Consider the following 25,290-nt stretch of genomic DNA (forward strand, 5'->3'; position numbering starts at 1 on the left):
TAACTATGTATTTCTGAATATCTGTGGTGTCCACAGTCAGAACAGATTCTAGGTATGCAAAATATAGTTCTTAGATACACACGTGAAATTGGCACCTTTCAAATACAGGATGAATGTTAGCTGTGGCAGGTAAAAAAATTCAGGTCAACTTGCACCATGGTTGATATTATCAGATATTGAACACAGACAGTAAGCTAAACAGGTTGTAGACATTCAGCAAGCTAATGTATAGAAAGTGCAAGGGAGAATGTCATGTGTAGTGTAATATGTATAGTAATGTTGTCAATACAATGTAGTAACGATACTCCTTTTGGACTTAAATCCTGGTCAGTGCCACTTGAAACATTTTATTCATACATTTACATAATGCATGTGTAAAGGTGATTTTAAAAAAAAATCAGTTTAGTTAGAGCTGTTCTATTACCTCTGTAGTCTGTTTGTTGTTTTTATGTGTTTCCACTTCTTAACATTTCACCTTATATTAAAGAGTTACGGTACTCATAAAGCCACAGAGCCAAAAGAATAGTTGACTTGCATCTCCAAGCAGACATGAATAATCCTTAATTTTATAAAGCAACAATGTGTCGCTAAGTAAATTACTTCTGGGGGGGAAAGAAGTTTAAATCAAAGAAGTATCCAAAACCTCTTAATCCACAAAGAGACGTAAAATATTAGGTCTTCCTGACGCTTTTTCTTCACTAACAGTTGAAGTAGCGTATAGCAGTAGCAGAGGCTGCACTAGTAAGAAGGATAACAAATAAATGTAAGTACTGAAAGTGACTTGAGTTGAGAAAGTGAGTTGTATTTGACAGACATTTTGACAAGAAAACTATTTGGTTAAGGTTAGGCAACTAGTGTACTTGGTTTGACAAATACTTGCTTAAGTTTAAAAAAAAAAAAGGTCATGTCTGGGTTTCATTCATTGCGTTACTTCTGTAACATCTGTAATGTGTGGCTAGCATGGTGTTAGGAGAGGAATGTGAGAACAGGTCATCAATAATCAGGGTTATCAACTCTTACTGTGTTCGGAGAGTAAAAGCTGCACTTGTAATGGAGGTAGGGAGGTTAAGGCCTTTGGTGATCTCACGCCATATTTTCTTATTGATGACTTCCACTAAGCCGCCTTTTTCAGTGACGAGCTTGTAGAGCATGTAGAGATCCAGCACCTGCTTGGCCATGATAGGAATCCGATTCACCGGAGTCCCTGCAGAAAGCAAACACAGTATCCGCAATCAATTCCATTAACTTTGGTTCTTTGCATCAATAGGCACCTTCTTATGAGGCCAATTTATCTCAAGCTTGTCAAATGTCTGACAGCTCTGTTGACACCTGGAAACATAACCTTTGGAAAAAGTTTCATCTTGGCATTGTCCAGAAACTGCTTAATGTATTCTATGAAATGAGGAAATAATGTCTTGGTAAACTTTGAAGAATTGACATACAAATATGCATATATATGCAGTAAAACAACACTTTACTCTATTTCAATTATGTAAGAGATGAAAGTTAAAAGCTTATTTAAATGTAGTGTTCACAAAATAAACACATCAGGCATGAAATCAAATAAAAAGTTGCCTCATTCGAGGATGCAGCTAATTAGCTAATTAGCTAATTAGTCCTGACTTGTTTAAAATGTCTCAAATACAACCTGTGAAAAATTGGAGGTCATCTTAATGATTGCCAACATGTCCCCTCATTAGCAAATTGAGGGGACATGCAGGGATGGGTGCATGTGGGGTGTGGCTTTGTTTAAGCATCATTTGAGGTAGTAAAACTACTTCAGCTAAGAACAGTAATTATGAGTCGATTTTGTATTGCTGGCATGTGAACAAATCAAAAACTATCTAGAGAAAAGACTGATGTTTAAGGACAATACCAGTTTTAAGTGTGAAGCTGCAGTGCTTTAACGCCAGACTTTGGAAAAGAAAGTACAAGACAGGCGAATAAAAGGGTGTACTTACGGAAACTTAAGAATGATAAATTCCAGAGCCCAATTCTCAACACTTTTTTACAGAGGAGCAAAAGAAAGCATTGACACAACTGGAAACATCACAAAGTGGCGTGTTGGTACACAGTCCAGGGCAGAAAGATTCTACATCTGGTGATTAAAACAGTCCAGTTGACTGAGCAGACCCTGGGCGGATTTTTTCACTAGACACTGTCATTGCAACCTCAAAGATTCATAATATAAACCGTAGCTGCAACAAGGCCTAAATCCTTAACTGTCCTACCATCTCATTGCTGATTTTTTTTTTTTTTTTTTTTTTTTTACAAAACTCAATTAAGAACTGTTGGGAGTTTAAAAAATTTCAAAACTGGTCAATCTGTGCTAGGCTGTGGATACAGACCTACTGTTGAAGGCAATGACGCACCTTTATTGCATCAAACAGTTGAAGTATGACAAGCAATGTTCAGGACCACAGAACCCTACAGAGTGAAGCAATTAGCTGAGTGCACTATCAGTGCAATATTCACTCCTCTCCTAGACCTATTAATAAAGCAGCATAGGACCTGAGCACACAAAATCATAAAACAATTCTCACCACAATGGAGTCTTAGACGACTCAAGTAGCTGCCATGCTGCAAACATCTCTGCTGTCTCAAAATCAACAAAGTTTAAGAAAAGTCCCCTACCACAAGCCATTAGGATTGGCAGATTCACAATAGTTTTAGTAAGGAGAGGGATTCAGTACATCCCCTTTGACACACTGCTTAAAAATATTTTACGTCTTTCTGTGGGAATTTGACCCCAACCCTCTAAGATAACCCTAATTTCTAAATTAGTCACACTTTTATTAAAACCTGCAGACACAAATTGTAATTAAACACATATTAATAGTGTTTACTTGTAAAACTGAGAAAAATAGAGCCTTCATTTTTATAAAAAATCTGAATGTAAAAAAAATGGTGTGCAGTCTTTTACAGGGCATGAATGAACTGCAGTTAATGACTTCTGAGTCATTAACTGAAATAGTGTGATAAAAAAGAAAGCCAGGACTCGAAATCCTCAGCCCCCTACCTACCACCACCACCACCACCAGCAGCTTCATTTTTATTACCACTCATTATACTGTCTGCCTTTGCTGATCTATAAAACTATTTTGGTGAAGACACAATAGCCAACCAAACAAGGACTGTGGTAATAAATAAAAGCGTCAGCCTTTGTCTAAAAGAATCTGAGGAGAGACAAGCCTCTTAAAACAAGATTTATTTGCTTTCAATACTATGGGTGATGTATTTGTCTGTCTTGATCCCTGAAAGAGATATAAAGAATAAAGGACTAAGGATGGAGGCCCTTTGTCAGCACAAACTATCTCATCAGGCCATATGTATCATTATGACAATGAGCACTGGCAGACAAGGTAGTCTAACAATCTTCCTCAGTTCTCAGCTGCTAAGAGAAAAGGAGTTTGGAATTAGAACAATCTGCATCACTACTAGTGTAGTAATCATCTTTATGCTTGGCTTCATCGCTGATACATTCACTTTGCACCTCCAAGCCAATAATTGGATGAGAATTTCTCCTCTCATTGACTTGCTCTTTTAACCCATGAAATGAACGATTAATGCGGCATCACCGGGATAACCAATTGTTTATCTACTTCAATTCATCTCCCTAAATGAAGGCAAGGACAAGGAGGAGGAAGGAATGCACTCCGATTGCCAACATCAGCAGAATTCAGAAGGATTCAAAATTTATCACTGGCTGAGAGCTTACCAAATTTATTAGCTCGGATTTGTAAATCAGAAGTTGTTGAATGGGTGATTATTTTCATTATGTATCAAAGACAGACAACATTAATATTCAAATAGAGTTGCTTGCTTTAGGCATGAATGGATAAATAGACTTGCATTTCTGTGGCGCTTTTTCCAGTGTACTGACCACTTAAAGCGCTTTTCAAAACTTGTCACATTCACCCATTCACACAGACATTCATCCACTGTTGGCATAGGCTGCCATGCGAGGTGCCACCAGCTCATCATGAACAATTTGGGGTATCTTGTGCAAGGATACCTAAGCGTGCAGCTTGGGTAACATGCAGCCCAGTGTCCCTCCAAATACTGGCCAACCTGCTCCACTTCCCAGGCTACAGCTAACCACAATGAGATGATAAGAGTTCAATTTGGGATAAAATGTTGGTAAAGTAATAAACAAATACGGTATACAAAATGAGTATACAGTGTGTGTGTGGTGGGGTCTCTGATCTGGTGTGTGTTTGGGGATATGGGTGTGTGTTTAAAGGGATATTCCGGCGTAAATTTAATCCATAGTCTAACACACCATGACACCCAGTAAGGTGGGTAGCTGTCAGAAAACTTGATCTCTCGAGGGGGGGTCTCACTCACTGTCATGGTGTGGTAGACCATGGATTAAATTTACGCCGGAATATCCTTTTAAGCGTCCATTCTTTGGCTGTGTTTCTGTGTGTGTATGTATGAGGCTGGGCATAGGTCCATGCATATGCATGCATATTTGACAATATTTGTATGTGTGTGCCACTTTGTGTTAGGCTGCATCATCTGTCTCAGTCAAGCTGTTTGTGGTTACTGACTGAATATGTTTATTTTGTAGACATATTAGTGGAGGCAAACCTCCCATTATCATGCTTCTTCCTGAAAGACAGTAACTGCTGTCACTTTGATGATGTTATGGTAGAAACTATGAGAGCCTGTTGATTACATTGTGTGTGTGCTTTATCAAAAATCTGGCTAGTAAAACAGTTAGTAAAAGTGGCTGTGTTGCCTTCTTTTTCTTCTCAGTTTAAAGTGACTTAATTCAGTAATTGGTTAGTGTGCCTGTCAAAGGTATGGGTACTATTGCTTACAAAATAAGTCAGAGTGTCCCATTCCCAATTGAGCTGGACTTTTCTAAGTTCGAATATATGTAATATGTTGAAAAACGTGACAGTAGTTAACCTTTGAAAAAATACGATGCAATATGCGTCATGGCCAAGAAAGCTGGTTGTGCTTAGTAGTCTTGTGTATATGTTGTCTCATGGTTCCCTGTTTTGTTTTGATACTTGTTCTCTCCTCTCGTTTCAGGTAACGTGCCACTTCCCCTTGTGTCTCTCCCACCAGTCTGATCATCTTCCCCACCCTGATTGTATCCACTTGTTCCCCATTACCATGTCTATATCTGGTCTGCGTCTCCCTTTGTCTCTGCCAGTTCGTCTTGTCTTGCGTGCCAGCTCCGAGCCTTCATTTCGCCAAGAATTCTCAAGCCTTTGTTCCATGCCCCTGTCTTGTCAGGTTTTGTATTTTCTTTGATACTTTGTCTAGCCCTTGCTTTTGTTTGCAGATTTTTCCCTCATTAGAGTGGGGATTGTTTATTAGCTGTTGTAGTGTTTTTTCCCCTCATTGTGAGTGATTTTCTGTTGTACTTTTCTAAATAAAGATTTGTTTAATTTTTCACTTTGTCTCATGAGTTGTGCATTTGGGGTCAAGTCCTAGTTCAATTGTAACAGTATGTTGTGATTGCCGCAAGTATTCACAACCAATTCCAAAAGAGCAATAGTGGAATGCTGATTCAGCATTCACACAATTGCTCTTGTTCATGTTCATGTTGCTCATGTTCTTTCATTATATTTTAACATTAGCTCCTTATACATTTTTCTATGTCTTAACTTCAGTCAAACTTCAAAATGTTCAGCTCAACTGGGCATGCTGAGTCAGCATTCACACTGATTAAGAATTCCATGCCTAGAAGTACATATATTGTGAATGCTAGAAGCATTATATATTCACATAATATGCTGGAAGCATTCAAAACCAATTTTGTTTCAGTCAGATTAAGCATTGAAGAGTAATGGCCTGTCAAGTACATCAGGCCATGGCCTAAAACATTCTTATCAATTACAGACAAATGCTGGGGGATTTCACAAAAATGAACACAAGTTTTGTTCAGTGTCATCTAAATACGGTATGTACACATTTGGTGAAGATTGGATGATATATCTGCCAACTAAGGCAAAAAAAATGCCTATATCTGTCAACTCAGCTTCATCCCTGGAACCCAGTTTTCAAATATCTGTATTCTACTCCCACTAGTTCATGAGTTTTAAAAAATAAAATGCTTGATAGCTGACAACTGGTTGGGTCTACATGTTTAGATGTTGAAGATATCTCCACTGGGCACCTGTTTGCTGGGTATGATTACTTTAGCAAGTACATATATGCAAGCTCCCATACAGCCATTCAGGATAAAGATTACAGTAAAATATCTGTAATTACTGTGACAGATATCAACAAGAAAAGCAAGCTTGTCATATGAAAATTGGTCTGATAAGGGATAAGAAATGGTTTTGGTTGGTTGCTGCCATTGGCCAGTAACTAATCACAATCTAGGCTACATGAGGACAGATTTATTCTAGACTTGTTTATAACAAATTTGCTATTAGCTTAATGAGTGTTAAAGTTGTAGTCTGTACTACTTTAGTTATATTTGCTAAAATTGTCATTATGATCTGACAGTAGAATAAAATACAGATTAACTGTGAAAAAATCCACTGTCTGTGGCTCCACCCAGTGGCAGTGATTTGCTGTTGTTCCAAATCAAGACAACCAATCAGAGCTAAGGGAAGTGTCTGAGAGGTGTCAATTATGCTCATGCATACACTGCTGGTAGCCCCCCTATGCCGTGCCTGCACTCACGTGGTCAGAGGGGTTCAAGCTCAAGATCAAACTGTAAACAAAGGCAGAGAGGCAACAGAGCAGAAAAATGTCCCACCATTACCTATGTCAAAGAGAGGAAATAAGAAGGCTGACGAAGAACAGCAGTGTAAAAACAAAAAATTGGACCATGAGAAGAAAACTGGGATAAATATCAGAGCGTCATCTCAGGGGGGGAGGGAGCTGTGGGATTTGAGGCGACGCAGAGTTGGCTGGTTTTCTGGACAAATAAGGACCCCTGCTTGATATATGTTTCATTCTGTTTTTTAACTACAAGGCTAAGGTGGCAACAGTTAAAGTAATACTTGCAATAGCGCATATCGCTGTACAATGTTGAGCTACGTAGCTTGCTGGTAAATCTAGCTTGTTAGCTTGTATGGTAACTCCGGTGTTTAACTTTGTCTTTATGGCTACTGGTTAGTAGTCTAAGCTAAGTGTCTTTCAAGTGACTCACTACGGAACTTCATTCAAAGCAGAGCTCCATCAAAGAGCCTGCAATCGTGGTAGGATGAAAGCGAACCCTGGAACCAGAAAAAAGCCCAAGCAAGCAAGCAAAAATATCTGACTTGGTGGCACTGGGTGGAACAAAATGTGTGCCACAAGCAAAAGTTGACCGTAATCTGGATCTATCTGTGATCTATGTGTTTTCTTTAATAAAATAGTTTGAGCTTTGTGTATGTTTTTGTACTTTTTATTGCATGGGGAGAGAGTATACGTATCCGTTAGCAAGGCTGAATGGTCAAGAATTTGTAGAAAACTCACAACATATTTCCATGTAAGATAACACAAACTGCAAGAGAGATCAAATTGTCCGTAACTACTAGCAGAAACCACATCCATTTCCTCAAGAATGCACACATCGTTAGAGAAACACACAGAGTCCATGCAGCTTCACAAGGTCTGCTCACTGACTGGTCTGCTGCCTTTTAATGTGACTGAGCATATCCTGACTTGTTCACTGCTAGTTGTCTTTGTACCAGTAGAGGATGCTGTTGGACCTTGACCTATAGAGCTTTCTTACAGGTTCTGTGGCTGCACATAAGCTGGAGCAGTAGCACATAGTAGAAAATGTCCCCATAAGAATTAATGGGAAAATGCCTCCCAAAATCCTGCCATTTTTGAAAAAAAATGTAGTGGTTATTGCCAAAATTCATATATTGAGTAACAGGAGACATTGCTGAACTCTGTGATGTCATTTTTTATTTCTGTAGAGTGAAAAATTAGGACGGCAGAGCGGGAGACAAAACAGGTATTGTCTGCTCTCCTCCAGAGATTTAGCCTCAAATTTAACAGTAAGTCCTACATCTGAAGTAAGACCATCACCTGAAAGCCGGCAAGATGTGCTACATTTCTATGTATATATTGTCTATGTGAAGTAAAAGATGTGGGATGCAAATCAAGCTGAATGTATTTTTTTGTCCAGTTCTTCCAGCTGCTCTCCAGTCTAGTGATGATGTCACGCACTGTAGCTCACTCAATACATACCCATTATAACATCAGAAGATGGCCTAAAAATCCTTAAAACTAAAACTGTGATGATTTCAAAACTGTAAAATATTTTAAAAAGCTGAACACTTTCCCAATAGTCCAAGGTCTCTTTAAAAGGTAGAATGATGTCTGTAGCTCAAAGTTTGAAGCACAGGGTGAGGTTGAAATTTGATGAGTTTTGAAGAGGATTTTAAGATTTTCCCACTTACTTTCCATTCAAACTAATTAGACTGCGACCAGATCGCCACCTACCATATTTTACACAAAGCCTCATCAGTCCATGGAACACAATTATGAACATTTACATGATAATGAGCCAGTATTTTGTAAAGATGTGCAAGATTGTCTGCTTTCAACACAATATGCAGGAATTTGTTGTTTTATATTTTGCACGATTTATGGACTATCAAAATTCTTTTGGTAACTTTTTATCAGGAGGGTCCACAGATGCTTCACGCAAAGTTTGGTGCAAATAGCTCAAATTGCTTAGGAGGAGTTTGAAAAAGTATGTTTTTCATTTGTTGCGATTTTGCAAATGGAAAGTTAGCGCAAAAGTGGGCGTGGCCACCAAAGCGCCACCTACTGGCGGATCAGTAAACACTTCGTCAGCTGTCCTCAGGAGGGCACTGACAATAAATGTACTGAAATTCGCGTTAATCTGATAAACTGATGTGGAGATATGAATTACTTCAATTTAAAGAGCGCCACCTTGTGGTCATCGCCTAAAGTTTTGCACAGGGCCTTAGGGACATATGGGGAAGTAGGAACTTGAGTTTCATGTCATCCGACCACACCAATGTGGAGATTCGCAACACTGCCTGTTTTGAATCAAGTCTGCAAGAAGTTGTTATTTAATAACTTGACTATTGTTTTGCCTGTCAAAATTCTTTAATAATTTTTGTCAGGACTGTCCACAGATAGTGTGTGCCAAGTTTCATGCAAATTGGTGAAATCGCCTGGGAGGAGTTTGAAAAAGTAAGTTTTCAACATTTCATGAATTTCCGAAAAAAAAAGGTAGGCAGAAATGGGCATGGTCTATACCAAGAGACACAACACAATTCACTGAACGCGTGGATATATGGTTTTTGAATGTGCGACGAAGTATATGGGAGTTATTAGCCAAAACGCACTTTCCTTAATAACAGCGCCACCTAGTGGTGGAAATTCAGGACGAAAAAAGATTATAAAATTTTTCGCAAGGTGGGACTTATATTCCAAGTTTGGTGAGTTTTGGGGTATGTTCAGGCAGTGAAAAATGCAATCATTTTGTCCAAAGAAAAAAAATAAAGAAAAAAAATAAAGAATCCTTTCAAAAACAATAGGGTTCTCGCAGGTTCCCTGCTCGGGCCCTAATTAAAGCTGCAAGCAGCGTTGAACGGGCCCTCGCAGTCCACGCACCTTGGGGCATGTTGCTGTCAGGGTTTCTACACGCAACGCCTTGTGATGAAGAAGCTGGTCCTTTATAATTTGGTGGCCTGCTCCTGCTAATATTAAATAACGTATGCTGAAGTCAGAAAATGTGCATGTACTTCTGCATGATTCCCCGGACAAAGACTGAGTTGATGGTCCTCTTCTTGAGCTGGCTGAAGAAAATGTCCACACGGGGCATGATGCAATGAAATAGTTGAACACATGCCCGACAGTTCAAGGTCTTCTGACTCTTTAAAAGGTTCCCATTTACTTTCCATTCAAACTAATCAGACTGCGACCAGATCGCCACCTATTGGCCGATTTGCACCAAATTTTACACAAAGCCTCATCAGTCCATGGAACACAATTATGAACATTTACGTGATAATCAGACAGTATTTTGTTAAGATGTGCTAGATTGTCTGCTTTCAATACAATATGCAGGAATTTGTTGTTTTACATTTCGGGCGTTTTATTGATTATCAAAATTCTTTTGATAACTTTTTGACAAATATAACAAATATAAATTTAAACTGGCATCAGAGCGCCACCTTGTGGCGGATTGGTAAGTCCTTTGACAGATATCCTCAAGAGGGCAGTGGCAATGATCATACTAAGGTTCGTGTCAATCTGCCCAACCGTTGTGGAGATATAAACTATTTTAATTTAAAGAGCGCCACGTTGTGGTCATCTCCTAAGGTTCTCGCAGGTTCCCTGCTCGGGCCCTAATTAAAGCTGCAAGCAGTGTTGAACGGGCCCTCGCAGTCCACGCACCTCGGGGCATGCTGCTCAAAATTAACATTACGGCTTATGTGGGAGCTGCTGGAGTGCTTGTCACCCCTCGGATCCTTGTGTAAAGTCACCATCACCCTTTTCTCCTCCTTTTGCCCCTGCTAAACCAGGTTAAGATATCTCTGCAGCAGGACATCATATTTTTTGACTCTTTCACAAGGATTCAATCCAAGTTCGTCTATCTTTATCCTCATCCTCAACCTCTTCTGACCAATCCCCTGATAAGATCTCCTATAAACGGCATGACTGTAGAGAGTAGGGGTAAAAGAAAATCCCCCAACTGTTTCATCAGAGTCTGTTGTTTGTATTTCAGTTCAGACCTTCTATCATCCAGCAGTTTGATAATTAAGGTTTTTGAAAGGATTCTTTATTAGGGCCTGTCATATCTGTCCTATTCTAGCTGATGAACAGATGAGGTGTGTTCAATAAACTTGTACTTTATTGCACGTTGTTTGCTGCGGCATGTTCAGACATCATTCAAACACTGACTGACTCTATACATCCAGTACGCATGCCTAACTAAGAATTATGGGAACTATAGTTCTTAATGTTAGTAACTCATAACATCACAGGGCCCGAGCAGGGAACCTGCAAGGACCCTATTGTTTTTGAAAGGATTCTTTATTTATTTATTATTTTTATTTTTATTTTTTCTTCAGACGAAATGATTGCATTTTTCACCAAACTTGGAATATAAGTCACACCTGGCGAAAAATTTTATAATCTATTGTCGTCCTGAATTTCCACCACTAGGTGGCGCTGTTATTAAGGAAAGGGCGTTTTGGCTAATAACTCCCATATACTTTATCACACATTCAAAAACCTTGTATCTACGCGTTCAGTGCACTGTGCCGAGTCTCGTGTCGAAAACCTACTTTTTCGAACTCGTCCCAGGCAATTTAACTGATTTGCACGAAACTTGGCACACAGCATCTGTGGACCCTCCTGACAAATTTTTTTTAAAAGACTTTTGATAGGCCAAACAATACTCAAGTTATTAAATAACAACTTCCCGCAGATTTCCTTCCAAACAGGAAGTGTTGGATATCTCCACAATGGTGTGTCCAAATGACATGAAACTTGAGATAATCCTTTGACATGAGTTCCTAAGGATGTGTGCAAAAGTTTAGGCGATGACCACAAGGTGGCGCTCTTTAAATTCAAATAGTTTATATCTCCACATTGGTTGGGCGGCTTGACACCAATCTTGGTATACTCATTGCCACTGCCCACTTGAGCATATCTGACAAAGTACCTATCAATCGGCCACTAGGTGGTGCTCTGGTGCCAGTTTAATTTTATATTTGGCCCTGTGCCAACACCATAACACTTATGGAAATGAAATTCATAGGCGTGGTATAGACTAGCCCCTGCAACTTACACACCAAAAATGACCAGCAGGTGGCGCTATTTTCCATGTGAAAGCGTTTTTGGTCCATAACTCACACATAATGTGTTACACATTGTTAAACCTTATATCTACATGTTCCCTTAACTCAGCTGAATTATTTGGTGTAGGCCACGCCCACTTTCGAGTTAGCTTTCCATTCGCAACATCGCGACACATGCAAAACCTACTTTTTCGAACTCCTCCTAGGCAATTTGACCAATTTGCACTAAACTTTGCATGAAGCATCTGTGGACCCTCCTGACAAAAAGTTATCAAAGGAATTTTGATAGTCCATAAAACGACTGAAATTTAAAACAACAAATTCCTGCATATTGTGTTGAAAGCACATGATCGTGTACATCGTAACAAAATACTGTCTGATTATCACGTAAATGTTCATAATTGTGTTGCATGGACTGATGAGGCTTTGTGTAAAATTTCATGCAAATCGACCAATAGGTGACAATGTGGTCGCAGTCTAACTAGTTTGAATGGAAAGTAAATGGGAAAATCTTAAAATCCTCTTCAAAACTCATCACCTTTCAACCTCTTGTTGTGCTTCATGCTTTGAGCAACAGATACCATTCCACCTTTTAAAGAGTTAGAAGACCTTGAACTGTTGGGCATGTATTCAGTCTTTAAAACTCTTTCACGGTTTTCAAACCATCACAGTTTTGGTTTTGAGGATTTTTAGGCCGTCTTGTGATCTATAATGGGTGTGTATTGTGTGAGCTAGAGGGCGGGACATTATCGCTAGAGTGTAGAGCAGCTGGAAGAACTGGAGAAAAAATTCTCTTCAGCTACTGGACAATGATACTTTCAGCTTCTTCCTGAAACGATTTCATTGCATTATGCCTCATGTGGACATTTTCGTCAGCCAGCCCCAGAAGAGGACCGTCAACTCAGTCTTTGTCTGGGGAATCGTGCAGCAGTACACGCACTTTTTCTGACTTCAGCGTACATTACTTAATACCAGCGGGAGCAGGCCACCAAATTCTACAGAAACAGCTTCTTCAAGGCGTTGCATGCGGAAGCCCTGATGGCAGCATGCCCCGAAGTGCGTGGACTGCGAGGGCCCGTCCAAAGCTGCTCGCAGCTTTAATTTTATTTTTTTCTTCGGACGAAATGATTGCATTTTTCACTGCCTGGACATACCCCAAAACTCACCAAACTTGGAATATAAGTCCCACCAAGCGAAAAATGTTATAATATATTGTCGTCCTGAATTTCCGCCACTAGGTGGCGCTCTAATTAAGGAAAGTGCGTTTTGGCTAATAACTCCCATATACTTTGTCGCACATTCATAAACCTTATATCCACGCGTTCAGTGAATTGTCTTGTATACCACAATGAGTCTTGTGGTATAGGCCACGCTCATTTCCGACTCCTTTTTTTTTTCTTCACTTTTTCGAACTCGTCCCAGGCAATTTAACCGATTTGCATGAAACTTGGCACACAAAATCTGTGGACCCTCCTGACAAAAAGTTATTAAAAGAATGTTGATAGGCCAAACAATACTCAAGTTATTAAATAACAACTTCCTGCAGATTTCCTTCCAAACAGGGTTAGGTGTTGGATATCTCCACAATGGTGTGTCCAAATGACATGAAACTTGAGATAATAATTTGACATGAGTTCCTGAGGAAGTGTCCAAAAGTTTAGTCGATGACCACAAGGTGGCGCTCTTTAAATTCAAAAAGTTTATATCTCCCCATCGGTTGGGCAGATTGTCACCAAACTTGGCATAATCATTGCCACTGCCCTCTTGAGCATATCTGACAAAGTACCTATCAATCAGCCACTAGGTGGCGCTCTGGTGCCAGTTTAATTTTATATTTGGCCCTGTGCCCACACCTTAACACTTATGGAAATGAAATTCATAGGGGTGGTATAGACTAGCCCCTGCAACTTACACACCAAAAAATGACCAGCAGGTGGCGCTATTTTCCATATGACAGTGTTTTGGGCCCGTAATTCACAAATATTGTGTCAGACATTGTTAAACCTTATATCTACATGTTCCCTCCATTCAGCTGAATTATTTGGTGTAGCTTCTTCAAGGCGTTGCATGTGGAAGCCCTGACAGCAGCATGCCCCGAGGTGTGTGGACTGCGAGGGCCCGTCCAATGCTGCTTGCAGCTTTAATTTTCTTTTGTTTTTTAAATTTATTGAATTAAATTTCACACAGAGTCTGGATAAAGTCTGGGGAGCCATAACTTTGTCTCGATGAATGTCTCGACGTTTCTGAGGTGTGGCATGGTACAGAGCTTTTAATATTTTTTTTTCAAATTATGTTTTTGGCAGGTACACAATGGGCCACTGCAGCGGAAGCACACCCGATCTCAGTCTGTATTGTTCTGGACAGAAAGGCGTCAGATCGAACAATAAATACTCGTGAGCATCCAAAGTAGCATCCGCGAAACTTTACAAGAAAAAGCCTTTTTGGGTGGGGAACATTTGCTGAGCTAATACATTAATCTGTAATCTGTCCCGTGGGTTCTTAAACAGAATCATACAATTGAAATTCAGGTTAATGGTGCGTGAAAATTTACCCTGGTAAAAAAACATTCTGGGTCAGTATCATAACGCTCATATTTCTATGATGTCTATACTGTGTGAAACTTCAGGATGATTGGAGGCCTGAAAAATAACATCGTCCAGAATGACTAAATGAGTTTGATCAGACGGAAACAAGTTTTCATCTTCAAAAGAATCAGGCAGGCCTTCAACAAATTTTATTTTTTTATTAATCTTTTGCAGTTCAGCATACATGAGTTGAAAAGATGTATAAATCCATATAATGTTGTCGGGTACAGAATTCATTACATGGTCACAATTTTCCAATATAGATTTTACAAAAACAGTGTTTCCATATCCACTAGGCCCTACAATCAGACATTAAAAAGGTGTATAAAGTCTAGGATCAAAGTCTACTTTTTCCATTTTTTTTTTTCAATACCTGAAAGGTAAAGTTTGTCAGGTTGGGGAAAAAGGGAAAAGGTGGACCCAAACGCAGGAGGAGAGAGGAGGAAGGAAGCCAGGTGCGATAATGAGGGGGAGGAGCACAGAGGAACAGACCAGGAGGGAACAAGACAACAGACAGAGGGAGCCAGAGTGGAAAACATAGGAGAAACTTAAAGGACAGCTCCCAGATGTCCCTCAATATCTGAGTTTAAAGTCCAAGTGAAGCCGGGAGGGTGGAGGGGGTCTGGAGGAGGGCCAGAATCAAAGCCGGGAGGGTGGAGGGGGTCTGGAGGAGGGTCAGAGTCAAAGCCAGGAGGGTGGAGGGGGTCAGGGGGAGGGCCAAGGTCCAAGTAAACAAGGAGGTATAGGCGAGGACTGGGGCCCACTGGGGACCAGGGACGTGGACTGAGGCGCAGGCTGGAACCTGCTGGAAACCGGTGACCAAGGCGTAGGCGCGGCCTCAGACTCGCCGGAGGCCGGCGACGAAGGCGTAGGTGCGGCCTGGAACTCGCCGGAGGGTGGCGACGAAGGCGTAGGCGCGGCCTGGAACTCGCCGGAGGGCGGTGACGAAGGCGTAGCCGCGGCCTGGAGCTCGCCGGAGGGCGGCGACGAAGGTGTAGGCGCGGCTTGGAGCTCGCCGGAGGGCGGCGACGAAGGCGTAGGCGCGGCCTGGAACTCGTCGGAGGGCGGCGACGAAGGCGTGGCCTGGAACTCGCCGGAGGGCGGCGACAAAGATGAAGGCGAAGGCGTGGGTGCGGGCTAGAACCCCCTGGAGGCTGGTAACGAAGGCGAAGGCGAGGGTGCGGGCTGAGACCAACTGGAGGCCGGTGGCGAACGCGTGGACTGAGACCCACTGGCAACCGGTGGCGAAGGCGTGGACGGAGACCCACTGGCGACCAGACCACTGGCTGGGAAACCCTCAAGGTTCTTGGCCAGACCACCGACGGGGTTTTGCCGGGAGCTGGTGGTCTGAGAGCCGATGAAGGGTCTCTGGCAACAAACGACCTCGGCCGGACCCCTGACCGAGGAGCAGGCACTGGACTCGGCTGGGTCTCCGACTGAGGACCAGACACTGGATTTGGCGTGAGACTCGGCCGGACCTCCGACCGAGGAGCAGGCACTGGGCTTGGCGTGGGACTCGGCCGGGCCTCTGACCGAGGAGCAGGCACAGGGCTTGGCGTGGGACTCGGCCGGGCCTCCGACCGAGGTGCAGGCACTGGACTTGGCGTGGGACTCGGCCGGTCCTCCGACCGAGGTGCAGGTACAGGAACAGGTACAGGTGCAGGAACAAGACGTGGCGTGGGCCTCGGCCGGTCCTCCGACCGAGGTGCAGGTACAGGCCTCGGCCGGTCCTCCGTCCAAGGTGCAGGTACAGGCCTCGGCCGGTCCTCCGACCGAGGTGCAGGAACAGGCGCTGGACCTGGCGTGGGCCTCGGCCGGTCCTCCGACCGAGGTGCAGGAACTGGCCTCGGCCGGTCTTCCGACCGAGGTGCAGGAACAGGCCTCGGCCGGTCCTCCGACCGAGGTGCAGGAACAAGACGTGGCGTGGGACTTGGCCGGTCCTCCGACCGAGGTGCAGGTACAGGCCTCGGCCGGTCCTCCGTCCAAGGTGCAGGTACAGGCCTCGGCCGGTCCTCCGACCTAGGTGCAGGTACAGGCCTCGGCCGGTCCTCCGACCGAGGTGCAAGAACAAGACTTGGCGTGGGCCTCGGCCGGTCCTCCGACCGAGGTGCAGGTACAGGCCTCATCTGGACCGCCGACTGAAGACCACTGGCAGGTGTCGACCGGACCGCCGACTGGGGGCCACTGGCAGGTGTCGACCGGAACGCCGACTGGGGGCCACTGGCAGATGTCGACCGGAACGCCGACTGGGGGCCACTGGCAGGTGTCGACGGGGTTGAGACTGAGGCCTGGACTGGGAGCTCGGCTGTGGCTGAGGCCGCGGCCTGGGCTGGAAGCTCGGCTGTGGCTGAAGCTGCGGCCTGGGCTGGAAGCTCGGCTGTGGCTGCGGCCTGGGCTGGGAGCTCGGCTGTGGCTGCAGCCTGGGCTGGGAGCTCGGCTGTGGCTATGGCTGAGACTGCGGCTGAGGCCTGGGCTGGGAGCTCGGCTGTGGCTGTGGCTGTGGCTGCAGCCTGGGCTGGGAGCTCGGCTGTGGCTGTGGCTGTGGCTGTGGCCTGGGCTGGGACCTCGGCTGTGGCTGGAGCTGAGGCATAGGCTGAGGCCCCTGAGCCTGACTTAAGGGAGCCAGGACGTGGACGGGCTCGTCGCTTTCTCGGTGGGGGCACTTTGTAAGCAAGCCGGGTTCCCCAGAACGGAGACACTTCGGCTGTGGCATGGGCTGAGGCTGGAGCTGTAGCATGGGCTGAGGCAGGAACTGTGGCATGGGCTGAGTCATGAGCTTGAAAAAAAAGTTTGCTCGCGGCTATCTGACGAGCCCTGCTTTCAGGATTAGATACAAAGTCCTGATACCACCGGATTATCTCCAGGCCTTTTACTGCTGGGTCCATTTTACTTGGTCTGATCATTCTGTCAGGTTGGGGAAAAAGGGAAAAGGTGGACCCAAACGCAGTAGACACGGGAGGCAAAGATGGGGATAAACAAATGGCGAGCTTTATTAAAGCTGAATACAAAAATCAAAAGCGGAAGAACGGGGATGGAAAAACAAAGTAGCAACTAAGAACAAGTCAAAGTAGCAAAGCAAAAAAATACAAAGTTCAAATCAATGTCAAAGTACAAAATCAAACAGAACAAAATACAAAATAAATCCAAAACCTACCAAACAGGATCATGAGCAAGAATCAGGAGCAAGGATCAGGAGCAAGGAGCAGACAGAGAACATAAGACAGAATACAGCAAACAGAATACAATGACCAGACAAAGAGTGAGGGGAAACACAGAGACTAAATACACAGACACTAATGACATGACGAGGCACAGGTGAGGAGAGAGGAGGAAGGAAGCCAGGTGCGATAATGAGGGGGAGGAGCACAGAGGAACAGACCAGGAGACAGACAACAACAGACAGAGGGAGCCAGAGTGGAAAACATAGGAGAAACTTAAAGGACACATGAGGGCATGGAAATTCAAACACAAGACACACAAGACATGGAAAAAACACAACACAAGACAAGGTACAAGGATGTAAATCATAAACAAGAAACCAAAAACCAGACACAAGAACAAACAAAAACAAGAGTCCTGACAAAGTTGTGCCATCAGGCAAGAGACGCCTTTATTCGTACAGTACTCTAAACTTTTTTTCAAATCAAGAGTTTTTTAAAAAGAATCCCCTTTTGTCACAAATGATTTTTTTGATGAGGGTCAAAGTTGACCCTCTCGCAACACTCGTGAGTTTAAGTAATTCCCTTAGCATGCAGCACCATTTTTTTTTTACCCTGATGAGTTTGGTAGGTGTAACGCTTTGGACCGGCGGAGGCAAATTCATGAATGATGTCTCCCCCCAACTCATCCGTCAACTCAGCTAAATAGGATCCCATCTCAAGAGGAGGAGCCTCTCCCTCTCTCACCGTATAGATTAAACTGTCGGTGTCTGTGCAAAGAACTCTCTCTTGCAGCCTCTCTAGGTAGACATACATTTTCAAGCGTGCATAAGCGGTGGTAAAAGCGGCGATATTATTTGCACTACCGGGAAGCACCACACAGCCGTTGCTGTATTTCCACTACACCACAGCAATTTGCTTGCTGAGAAAGGAGAAATAATCAACCTGGTACTTTCCTGAGAACACAAAGTAAAAAAATTCTTCACTTTTTCTCACCAAGGTGGTCTGAGTTCTATAATGCCTCCCTGCAAACTTTCCCCAAAGGCTTTTTAATTAGGCAGAGTTTTGACATTTGTCTCTTGGCCGGGTTGACCTCAATTTTTGCAGCATCCAGCTGTATTCCCTGATTTTCACGATATTCCAGAATGTACTTTCCCCTGCTTTCCGCATCTACGGCTTGTCTGTCTGTGTATCAGACAGATTAAGTGATCAAAATTCTCTCTCTCTCTCCCACTCTGATGTCACACCATGGTGAGGGATGTCCTGTCTTGGGTTTTTTGTCTTGGGAATTTCATGTTTTATTTTGAAAGGTAACTCTCCTCTCATTTCAGGTCACGTGTGATTCCTCTTGTGTCACCTGTTTGGCGTCTTCCCTAATCCCTTATTGTTTCCACCTGTGCTCCCTCCCCTCATGTGTATAGTCTTTGTCTTCCCCTGTCCTCGTTGCCAGAGTATTTTGTTCGTCCTGTCGAGTACATCCAGCCTTGTCCATGGTCTTGTCTTTCTCCAAGTTAAGTATTGTCAAGTTTTGTTTTCTGTATTCCTCTGAAGAAGAGTGATTTTGTGTTAATAGTTTTTTGGTCAGCCTTTTCTTTGTTTCAGTCAGGTAATTTGATAGCGTTTCTTTTTCCTCCATTTGGAGTGTTTTCATTTATAGATTGTGTTGCATAGAAAGAGTAGTTAATTTTTATAGCCTGTGAGACATTTAGATTTTCATAGCCGGTTGTTTTGTCATTCTGTCTGAAGAGATATTGATCAGAAAATAAAACCTTTCATTACCATTGCCAATCTGCATCTGAATCCTTTTTCTCTGCCAAGTCTGACATCTGAAAATCTACAAGGAGGTTCAAGACATGTCTCTATCAAGACTTTTCTCTATACTTTTCTCAAAGACTTATAAACTTTGTTTATGGTATAACGTTATACCAATGATGAATATTTTGACAACCTTTCATAAGTCTTTAATCACCATCACTTGCAGCCCCCCCTTTTTTTATGGACCCACTCCAGTTCGCCTATCAACCTGACATTGGCGTGGACAACGCCATCATCTTCCTCCTGGACAGATCATTGTCTCATCTGGAGAAGCCTAGAAGCACTGTGAGGATCATGTTCTCTTATTTCTCCAGTGCTTTCAACACCATACAGCCTGCAATTTTGAGGGACAAGCTGAAGCTTACAGGGTTGGATCAATACCTCAAAGTCCTGGGTCCTCGATTACCTCGCCAACTGGCCACAGTATGTGAGGACTCTGGACTACATGTTGGACACAATATCTGCAGAACAGGGTACAAGCCCCCCACAGAGAAAAGTCCTGGCCCCTTTCCTGTCCACCCTGTCCACTGCAGGCTTCTCCCACCCATCACACCACAGCCATCTACAAAAGTTCATTGACGACTGTGCTATCACCAGCCTCATCAGGGCGGGGACGACAAAGCCTACAGAGAACTTATTAAGGGCTTTGGTGACTGGTGCCAGCGGAACCACCTCCAGCTCAACGCTGAGAAGACCAAAGAGCTGGTGGTGGATTTCCACAGGCACAAACAACCGTGCATACAGGTGAACACCCAGGGAACAGACATTGAGAAGGCGACATCTTACAAGTACCTGGGAGTTCACATGAACAATAAACTGGACTGGACTGAATATATACGTAAGGTCAGAGCAGCCTCGATCTGCTGTGGAAGCTCATGTCCTTTGGAGTGCAGGGGGCACTCCTGACTTCTTTCTAAGACTCTGTGGTGGCATCAAGCATTTTCTATGGAGTAGTCTGCTGGAGCAGCAGCATCTCAGTAGCAGGCATGAGGAGACTTGATAAACAAGATCAAGAATGGCAGCTCCATCCTGGGATGCCCTCTTAACCCAGTGCAAGGTGGTGGGAGAGAGCAGGATGATGGACAAGCTGTCATCACTGCTGGTGCAGGAGTCACACTCCCTGCAGGTCACTCTCACAGCACTGGGCAGCTCCTTCAGCAACAGACTGATACATCCCAAGTGTATGAAGGAGAGGTATCGCAGGTCCTTCCTTCCTGCTGCTGTCAGACTTTACAACCAACACTGCTCCCAGTAGCATACATCTGCATGCAGTGTTTATAAATACCCATATTTAGTATTAGTTGTAAATTCACTGCCAGAGATGCAAATAGTATGAAAGCCTTCACACCAATTAAAGGCCAGAAGAACAACAGTGTGATTGCTGTGTCAGCAAAGACATTCCATCATCCTTCCATCATTTACAACCAATTAAGATTTGAATAACTAGAGGATGAATGCAACTGCATTCACCTTTATGACTGATAAATACATAAGGGCTATTGGGTGTAGAAAAAAGGTTATGCTAGGGAAGAAGTGTGTTATTGTACTTAAGAATTCACTTACCCCGTTTCTGCATGAAACTGAAGAGGTCATCAAGAAACTGTTTGCGCTTTTCATCACCATCCAATTCATACAACTGAAAACGAAAAAACAAAATAGATTAATAATATATCAGACGTTTTTTAGAAAAACAAGACCATGCTTGATTAGTGATAGGTAAGTTCCCTGAAAATGAGGTTAAGAATCGTGGCTAACACAGTCAAGGACAAATAAACAATCTCTATGTAACCAAATTGCTGTCGTGCCAAAGCCCAAAGGACTAGAGCCCTCTGGTTTATTAGGGTTCAAGACTGAAGGGTTTATTAGGATTGAAGACTGAATCCCAAGTTTGTACTGGTTTATCTTCATGTTTAAGCTTGAAGGGCAGATACAGATGCCGGTAACGCGTTACTCTAATCTGACCACTTTTTTCAGTGAGGAGTAATCCAACACAGTAATATTTCCAAACCACTAATCACATTAAAGTTACTTATTCAAATCACTATGCGTTACTATTATTTTTGCAGCGGCACAAACAACATGGAGGGAGGAGAGAGATGCGCCTTTTGTAGCTGGAAGTACGGTCATTATTTTGAGTTATTTCAAAAAAACACACACACACAAATGCTTGATCAAGTGCCAGCCGAGGATATTGATGGGAAATGTCGGGGTCCGGTCGGGGTCCGGTTCAGGTCAGTGCAGAGATGACAGCACCTGTTGTCAGTGGGACGGTCGCAGGTGGGCACACAATGCTGGCGGAGATGAGAGCATGCGCTGTCGGCGGGACGGAGAGGGTCGGTTCCGTCCCACTGACAAGCGCCAAACTCGTCAGATATCCAGACTTTACCCAGTGACAGTCGCTGTAACTATCAGGGGTAAAGTGGACACTGCAGAGACAGGTGTTGGTGGTGATTTTTAACTCTCCACAGTAGCTCCTTTTGACAAAATCAATCCACTGTTTCCTTACACTGTCATCCATAGGAAACTTAAATAAGCTAACAGCGTCATTACTCTGCGTTACATAACGTGGCCATTATTTGCATGATTTTGTGACCTGCCCATTAAATCCTGAACATAGAAATGGTGAAACACAGTTTGAGAGCCTAGCTCCAAAATCTAAATGGTTGGATGCTTTTTACGTGTTTTAAGGAAATACATTTATGACCTTTTTAATGTGTTTAGAAGAAAATGGCTGAATTTGCTTTACCCAGACTTTAAAAAGGTGGAATGGTGTGTCAGTAGCTCAAACGATAGTGTAAAAGAAGAGGTTGAAAGCCAATGACTCTTGAAGAGGATTTGAAGATTTTCACATTTACTTACCATTCACACTAAAATTTGCACAAACCCTCAGCAGGCCATGAAACACAATTGGCAAAAGTGTTGTGGTAATTGGAATGTATTTGGTGAAAATACGAAAGACTGTCTGTTTTGAACATAATGAGCAGGAATTTGTTGTTTTATATTTTATGTCTATCAAAATTCTTTTGGCCAGGAGGGTTCACAGATGCTTCATGCAAAGTTTGGTGCAAATTTCTCATATTGCCTAGGAGGTGTTTGCAAAAGTGTGTTTTTCATTTTTCACGATCTTTTGAATGGAAAATTACTGCAAAAGTGGGCATGGCCTACATGACACAATTCAGCTGAATTCAGGGAACATAAGGTTTAACAATGTGCTATGTATTATGTGGGAGTAATGGGCCAAAAATGCTTGTGCATTGAAAATAGCGCCACCTGGTGGTCATTTTTGGTGTGTGAATTATAGGGGTCATTCTATATCTATGAATTTCATTTCCATAAGTGTTATGATGTGGGCACAGGGCCAATTATAAGATTAAAGCTGCAAGGAGCATTGAACGGGCCCTCGCAGTCCACACACCTTGGGGCATGCTGCCATCAGGGCTTCTACACACAACACCTTGCGATGAAGAAGCTGTTCCTTTATAATTTGGTGGCCTGCTCCCGCTAATATTAAATAATGTATGCTGAAATCCGAAAAAGTGTGTGTACTGCTGCATGATTCCCTGGACAAAGACTGAGATGATGGTCCACTTCTCGAGCTGGCTGAAGAAAATGTTCACACGAGGCATAATGCAATGAAATAGTTTAAGGAAGAAGCTCAAAGTATCATCATCCAGTAGCCACACAACCCTCAAGCTTCCCGCAGAGTGGTAGGCTAAAACTCCCCTGACGAATTCAAGACACTGGATGATGTCACATTCGTGCTCAAACACAGTGTTCACGGCACAGAGATGGAAGTTCCATCTTACTGTGCTTGCTCTTGGGAGTCTGTGTGCCACCACTCAATCAAGCACACTGGTTCTCTTGGGAGAGAATCCAGCCAGAGTGGAGAAGAACTGATTAAGTAATGGGGTGTGTTTCATGATGAAAGCTAAAAAGTAAGAGGGCTGAAAGAGCTTTAAAAGGTGAACAGTTTCGAAAAAAATGTCATGGTTATCACCAAAATATTTATATATTGAGTCACAGGAGACACTGCAGAAATCTGTGAGGTCATTTTTTATTTCTGGAGAGTGAAAAATGACGGTGGCAGAGCGAGAGACAAAACAAGTCCTGTCTGCTCTCCTCCAGAAACCTAGGCTCAAAATTAACATTGCAGTTTATGGGGGAGCTGCTGGAGTGCTTGTTGCTCTAGGACTTCTACAGCCAAAAGTTAAGTCCTACATCTGAAATAGGACCATCAACTGAAAGCCAACAAGATGTCCTACATTTCTATGTATATAGCGTCTATGTGAAGTAAAAGATGTGGGATCCAAATCAAGCTGAAGAGAATTTTTTCTCCAGTTCTTCCAACTGTGATGATTTGGAAACCGTAAAAGATTTTTAAAAACTGAATACATGTCTAACAGTTTAAGGTCTTCTGACTCTTTAAAAGGTGGAATGGTATCTGTAGCTCAAAGTATGGAGCACAAGAAGAGGTTGAAAGTCGATGAGTTTTGAAGAGGATTTTAAGATTTTCCCATTCACTTTCCATCCCAACTAATTAGACTGCAACCAGATCGCCACCTATTGGCCGATTTGCACCAAATTTTACACAAAGCCTCATCCATCCATGGAACACAATTCTGACCATTTACGTGATAATCAGACAGTATTTTGTTTAGATGTGCAAGATTGTCTGCTTTCAACACAATATGCAGTAATTTGTTGTTTTAAATTTCGGCCATTTTATGAACTATCAAAATTCTTTTGATAACTTTTTGTCAGGAGGGTCCATAGATGCTTCACGCAAAATTTAGTGCAAATTGGTCAAATTGCCTAGGAGGAGTTCGAAAAAGTAGGTTTTGCATTTGTCGCAATTTTGCAAACAAAAAGTTAGCATGAAAGTGGGCGTGGCCTACAGCAAATACTTCAGCTGAATTGAGGGAACATGCAGATATAAGGTTTAACAATGTCTGACACAATATGTGTGAGTTATAGGCCAAAAACGCTTTCACGTGGAAAATAGCACCACCTGCTGGTCATTTTTGGTGTGTAAGTTGCAGGGGCTAGTCTATATCACCCCTATGAATTTCATTTCCATAAGTGTTAAGGTGTGGGCACAGGGCCAAATATAAAATTAAACTGGCACCAGAGCGCCACCTAGTGGCCGATTGATAGGTACTTTGTCAGATATCCTCAAGAGGGCAGTGGCAATGATAATATCAAGTTTCGTGTCAATCCGCCCAACCGATGTGGAGCTATAAACTATTTGAATTTAAAGAGCGCCACCTTATGGTCATCGCCTAAACTTTTGGACACATCCTCAGGAACTCATGTCAAATTATCATCTCAAGTTTCATGTCATTGGGACACACCATTGTGGAGATATCCAACACTTCCTGTTTGGAAGGAAATCTGCAGGAAGTTGTTATTTAATTACTTGAGTATTGTTTGGCCTATCAAAATTCTTTTAATAACTTTTTGTCAGGAGGGTCCATAGATACTGTGTGCCAAGTTTTGTGCAAATCGGTTAAATTGCCTGGGACGAGTTCGAAAAAGTAGGTTTTCGACATTTTGCAACGTAGCGAAAAAAAAAAAACGGCGGCGGAATAATAACAGGGCCACCTAGTGGTGGAAATTCAGGACGACAATAGATTATAAAATTTTTCGCCAGGTGTGACTTATATTCCAAGTTTGGTGAGTTTTGGGGTATGTCCAGGCAGTGAAAAATGCTATCATTTTGTCAGAAGAAAAAAAAAAAAGAATCATTTGAAAAACAATAGGGTCTTCGCAGGTTCCCTGCTTGGACCCTAATACAAAAATAAAGAATCCTTTGAAAAACAATAGGTTCCCTGCTCAGGTTCCTTGCTCGGGCCCTAATAAAGAATCCTTTGAAAAACAACAGGGTCCTCGCAGGTTCCATGCTCGGGCCCTAATCCAAAAATAAAGAATCCTTTGAAAAACAATAGGTTCCCTCCTCGGGTTCCCTGCTCGGGCCCTAATAAA

General features: G+C 42.9%; 1 protein-coding gene across 1 annotated transcript in view; it reads right to left on the reverse strand.

Annotated features, from left to right (window-relative positions):
• The window catches only part of arid3c (AT rich interactive domain 3C (BRIGHT-like)), a 104,450-nt gene that overhangs the window by 45,067 nt on the left and 34,093 nt on the right, over positions 1–25,290 (reverse strand). The window contains exons 4-5 of the mRNA XM_037097956.1: positions 20,872–20,944; positions 1,021–1,204 (exon numbers count right to left, since the gene is read on the reverse strand). Of these exons, the coding sequence (XP_036953851.1) occupies positions 1,021–1,204; positions 20,872–20,944 (257 nt within the window). The remainder of the gene's footprint in view (positions 1–1,020; positions 1,205–20,871; positions 20,945–25,290) is intronic.

Source organism: Acanthopagrus latus, chromosome 5 (genome assembly GCF_904848185.1).
Source record: "Acanthopagrus latus isolate v.2019 chromosome 5, fAcaLat1.1, whole genome shotgun sequence".
Lineage (NCBI taxonomy): Eukaryota > Metazoa > Chordata > Actinopteri > Spariformes > Sparidae > Acanthopagrus > Acanthopagrus latus.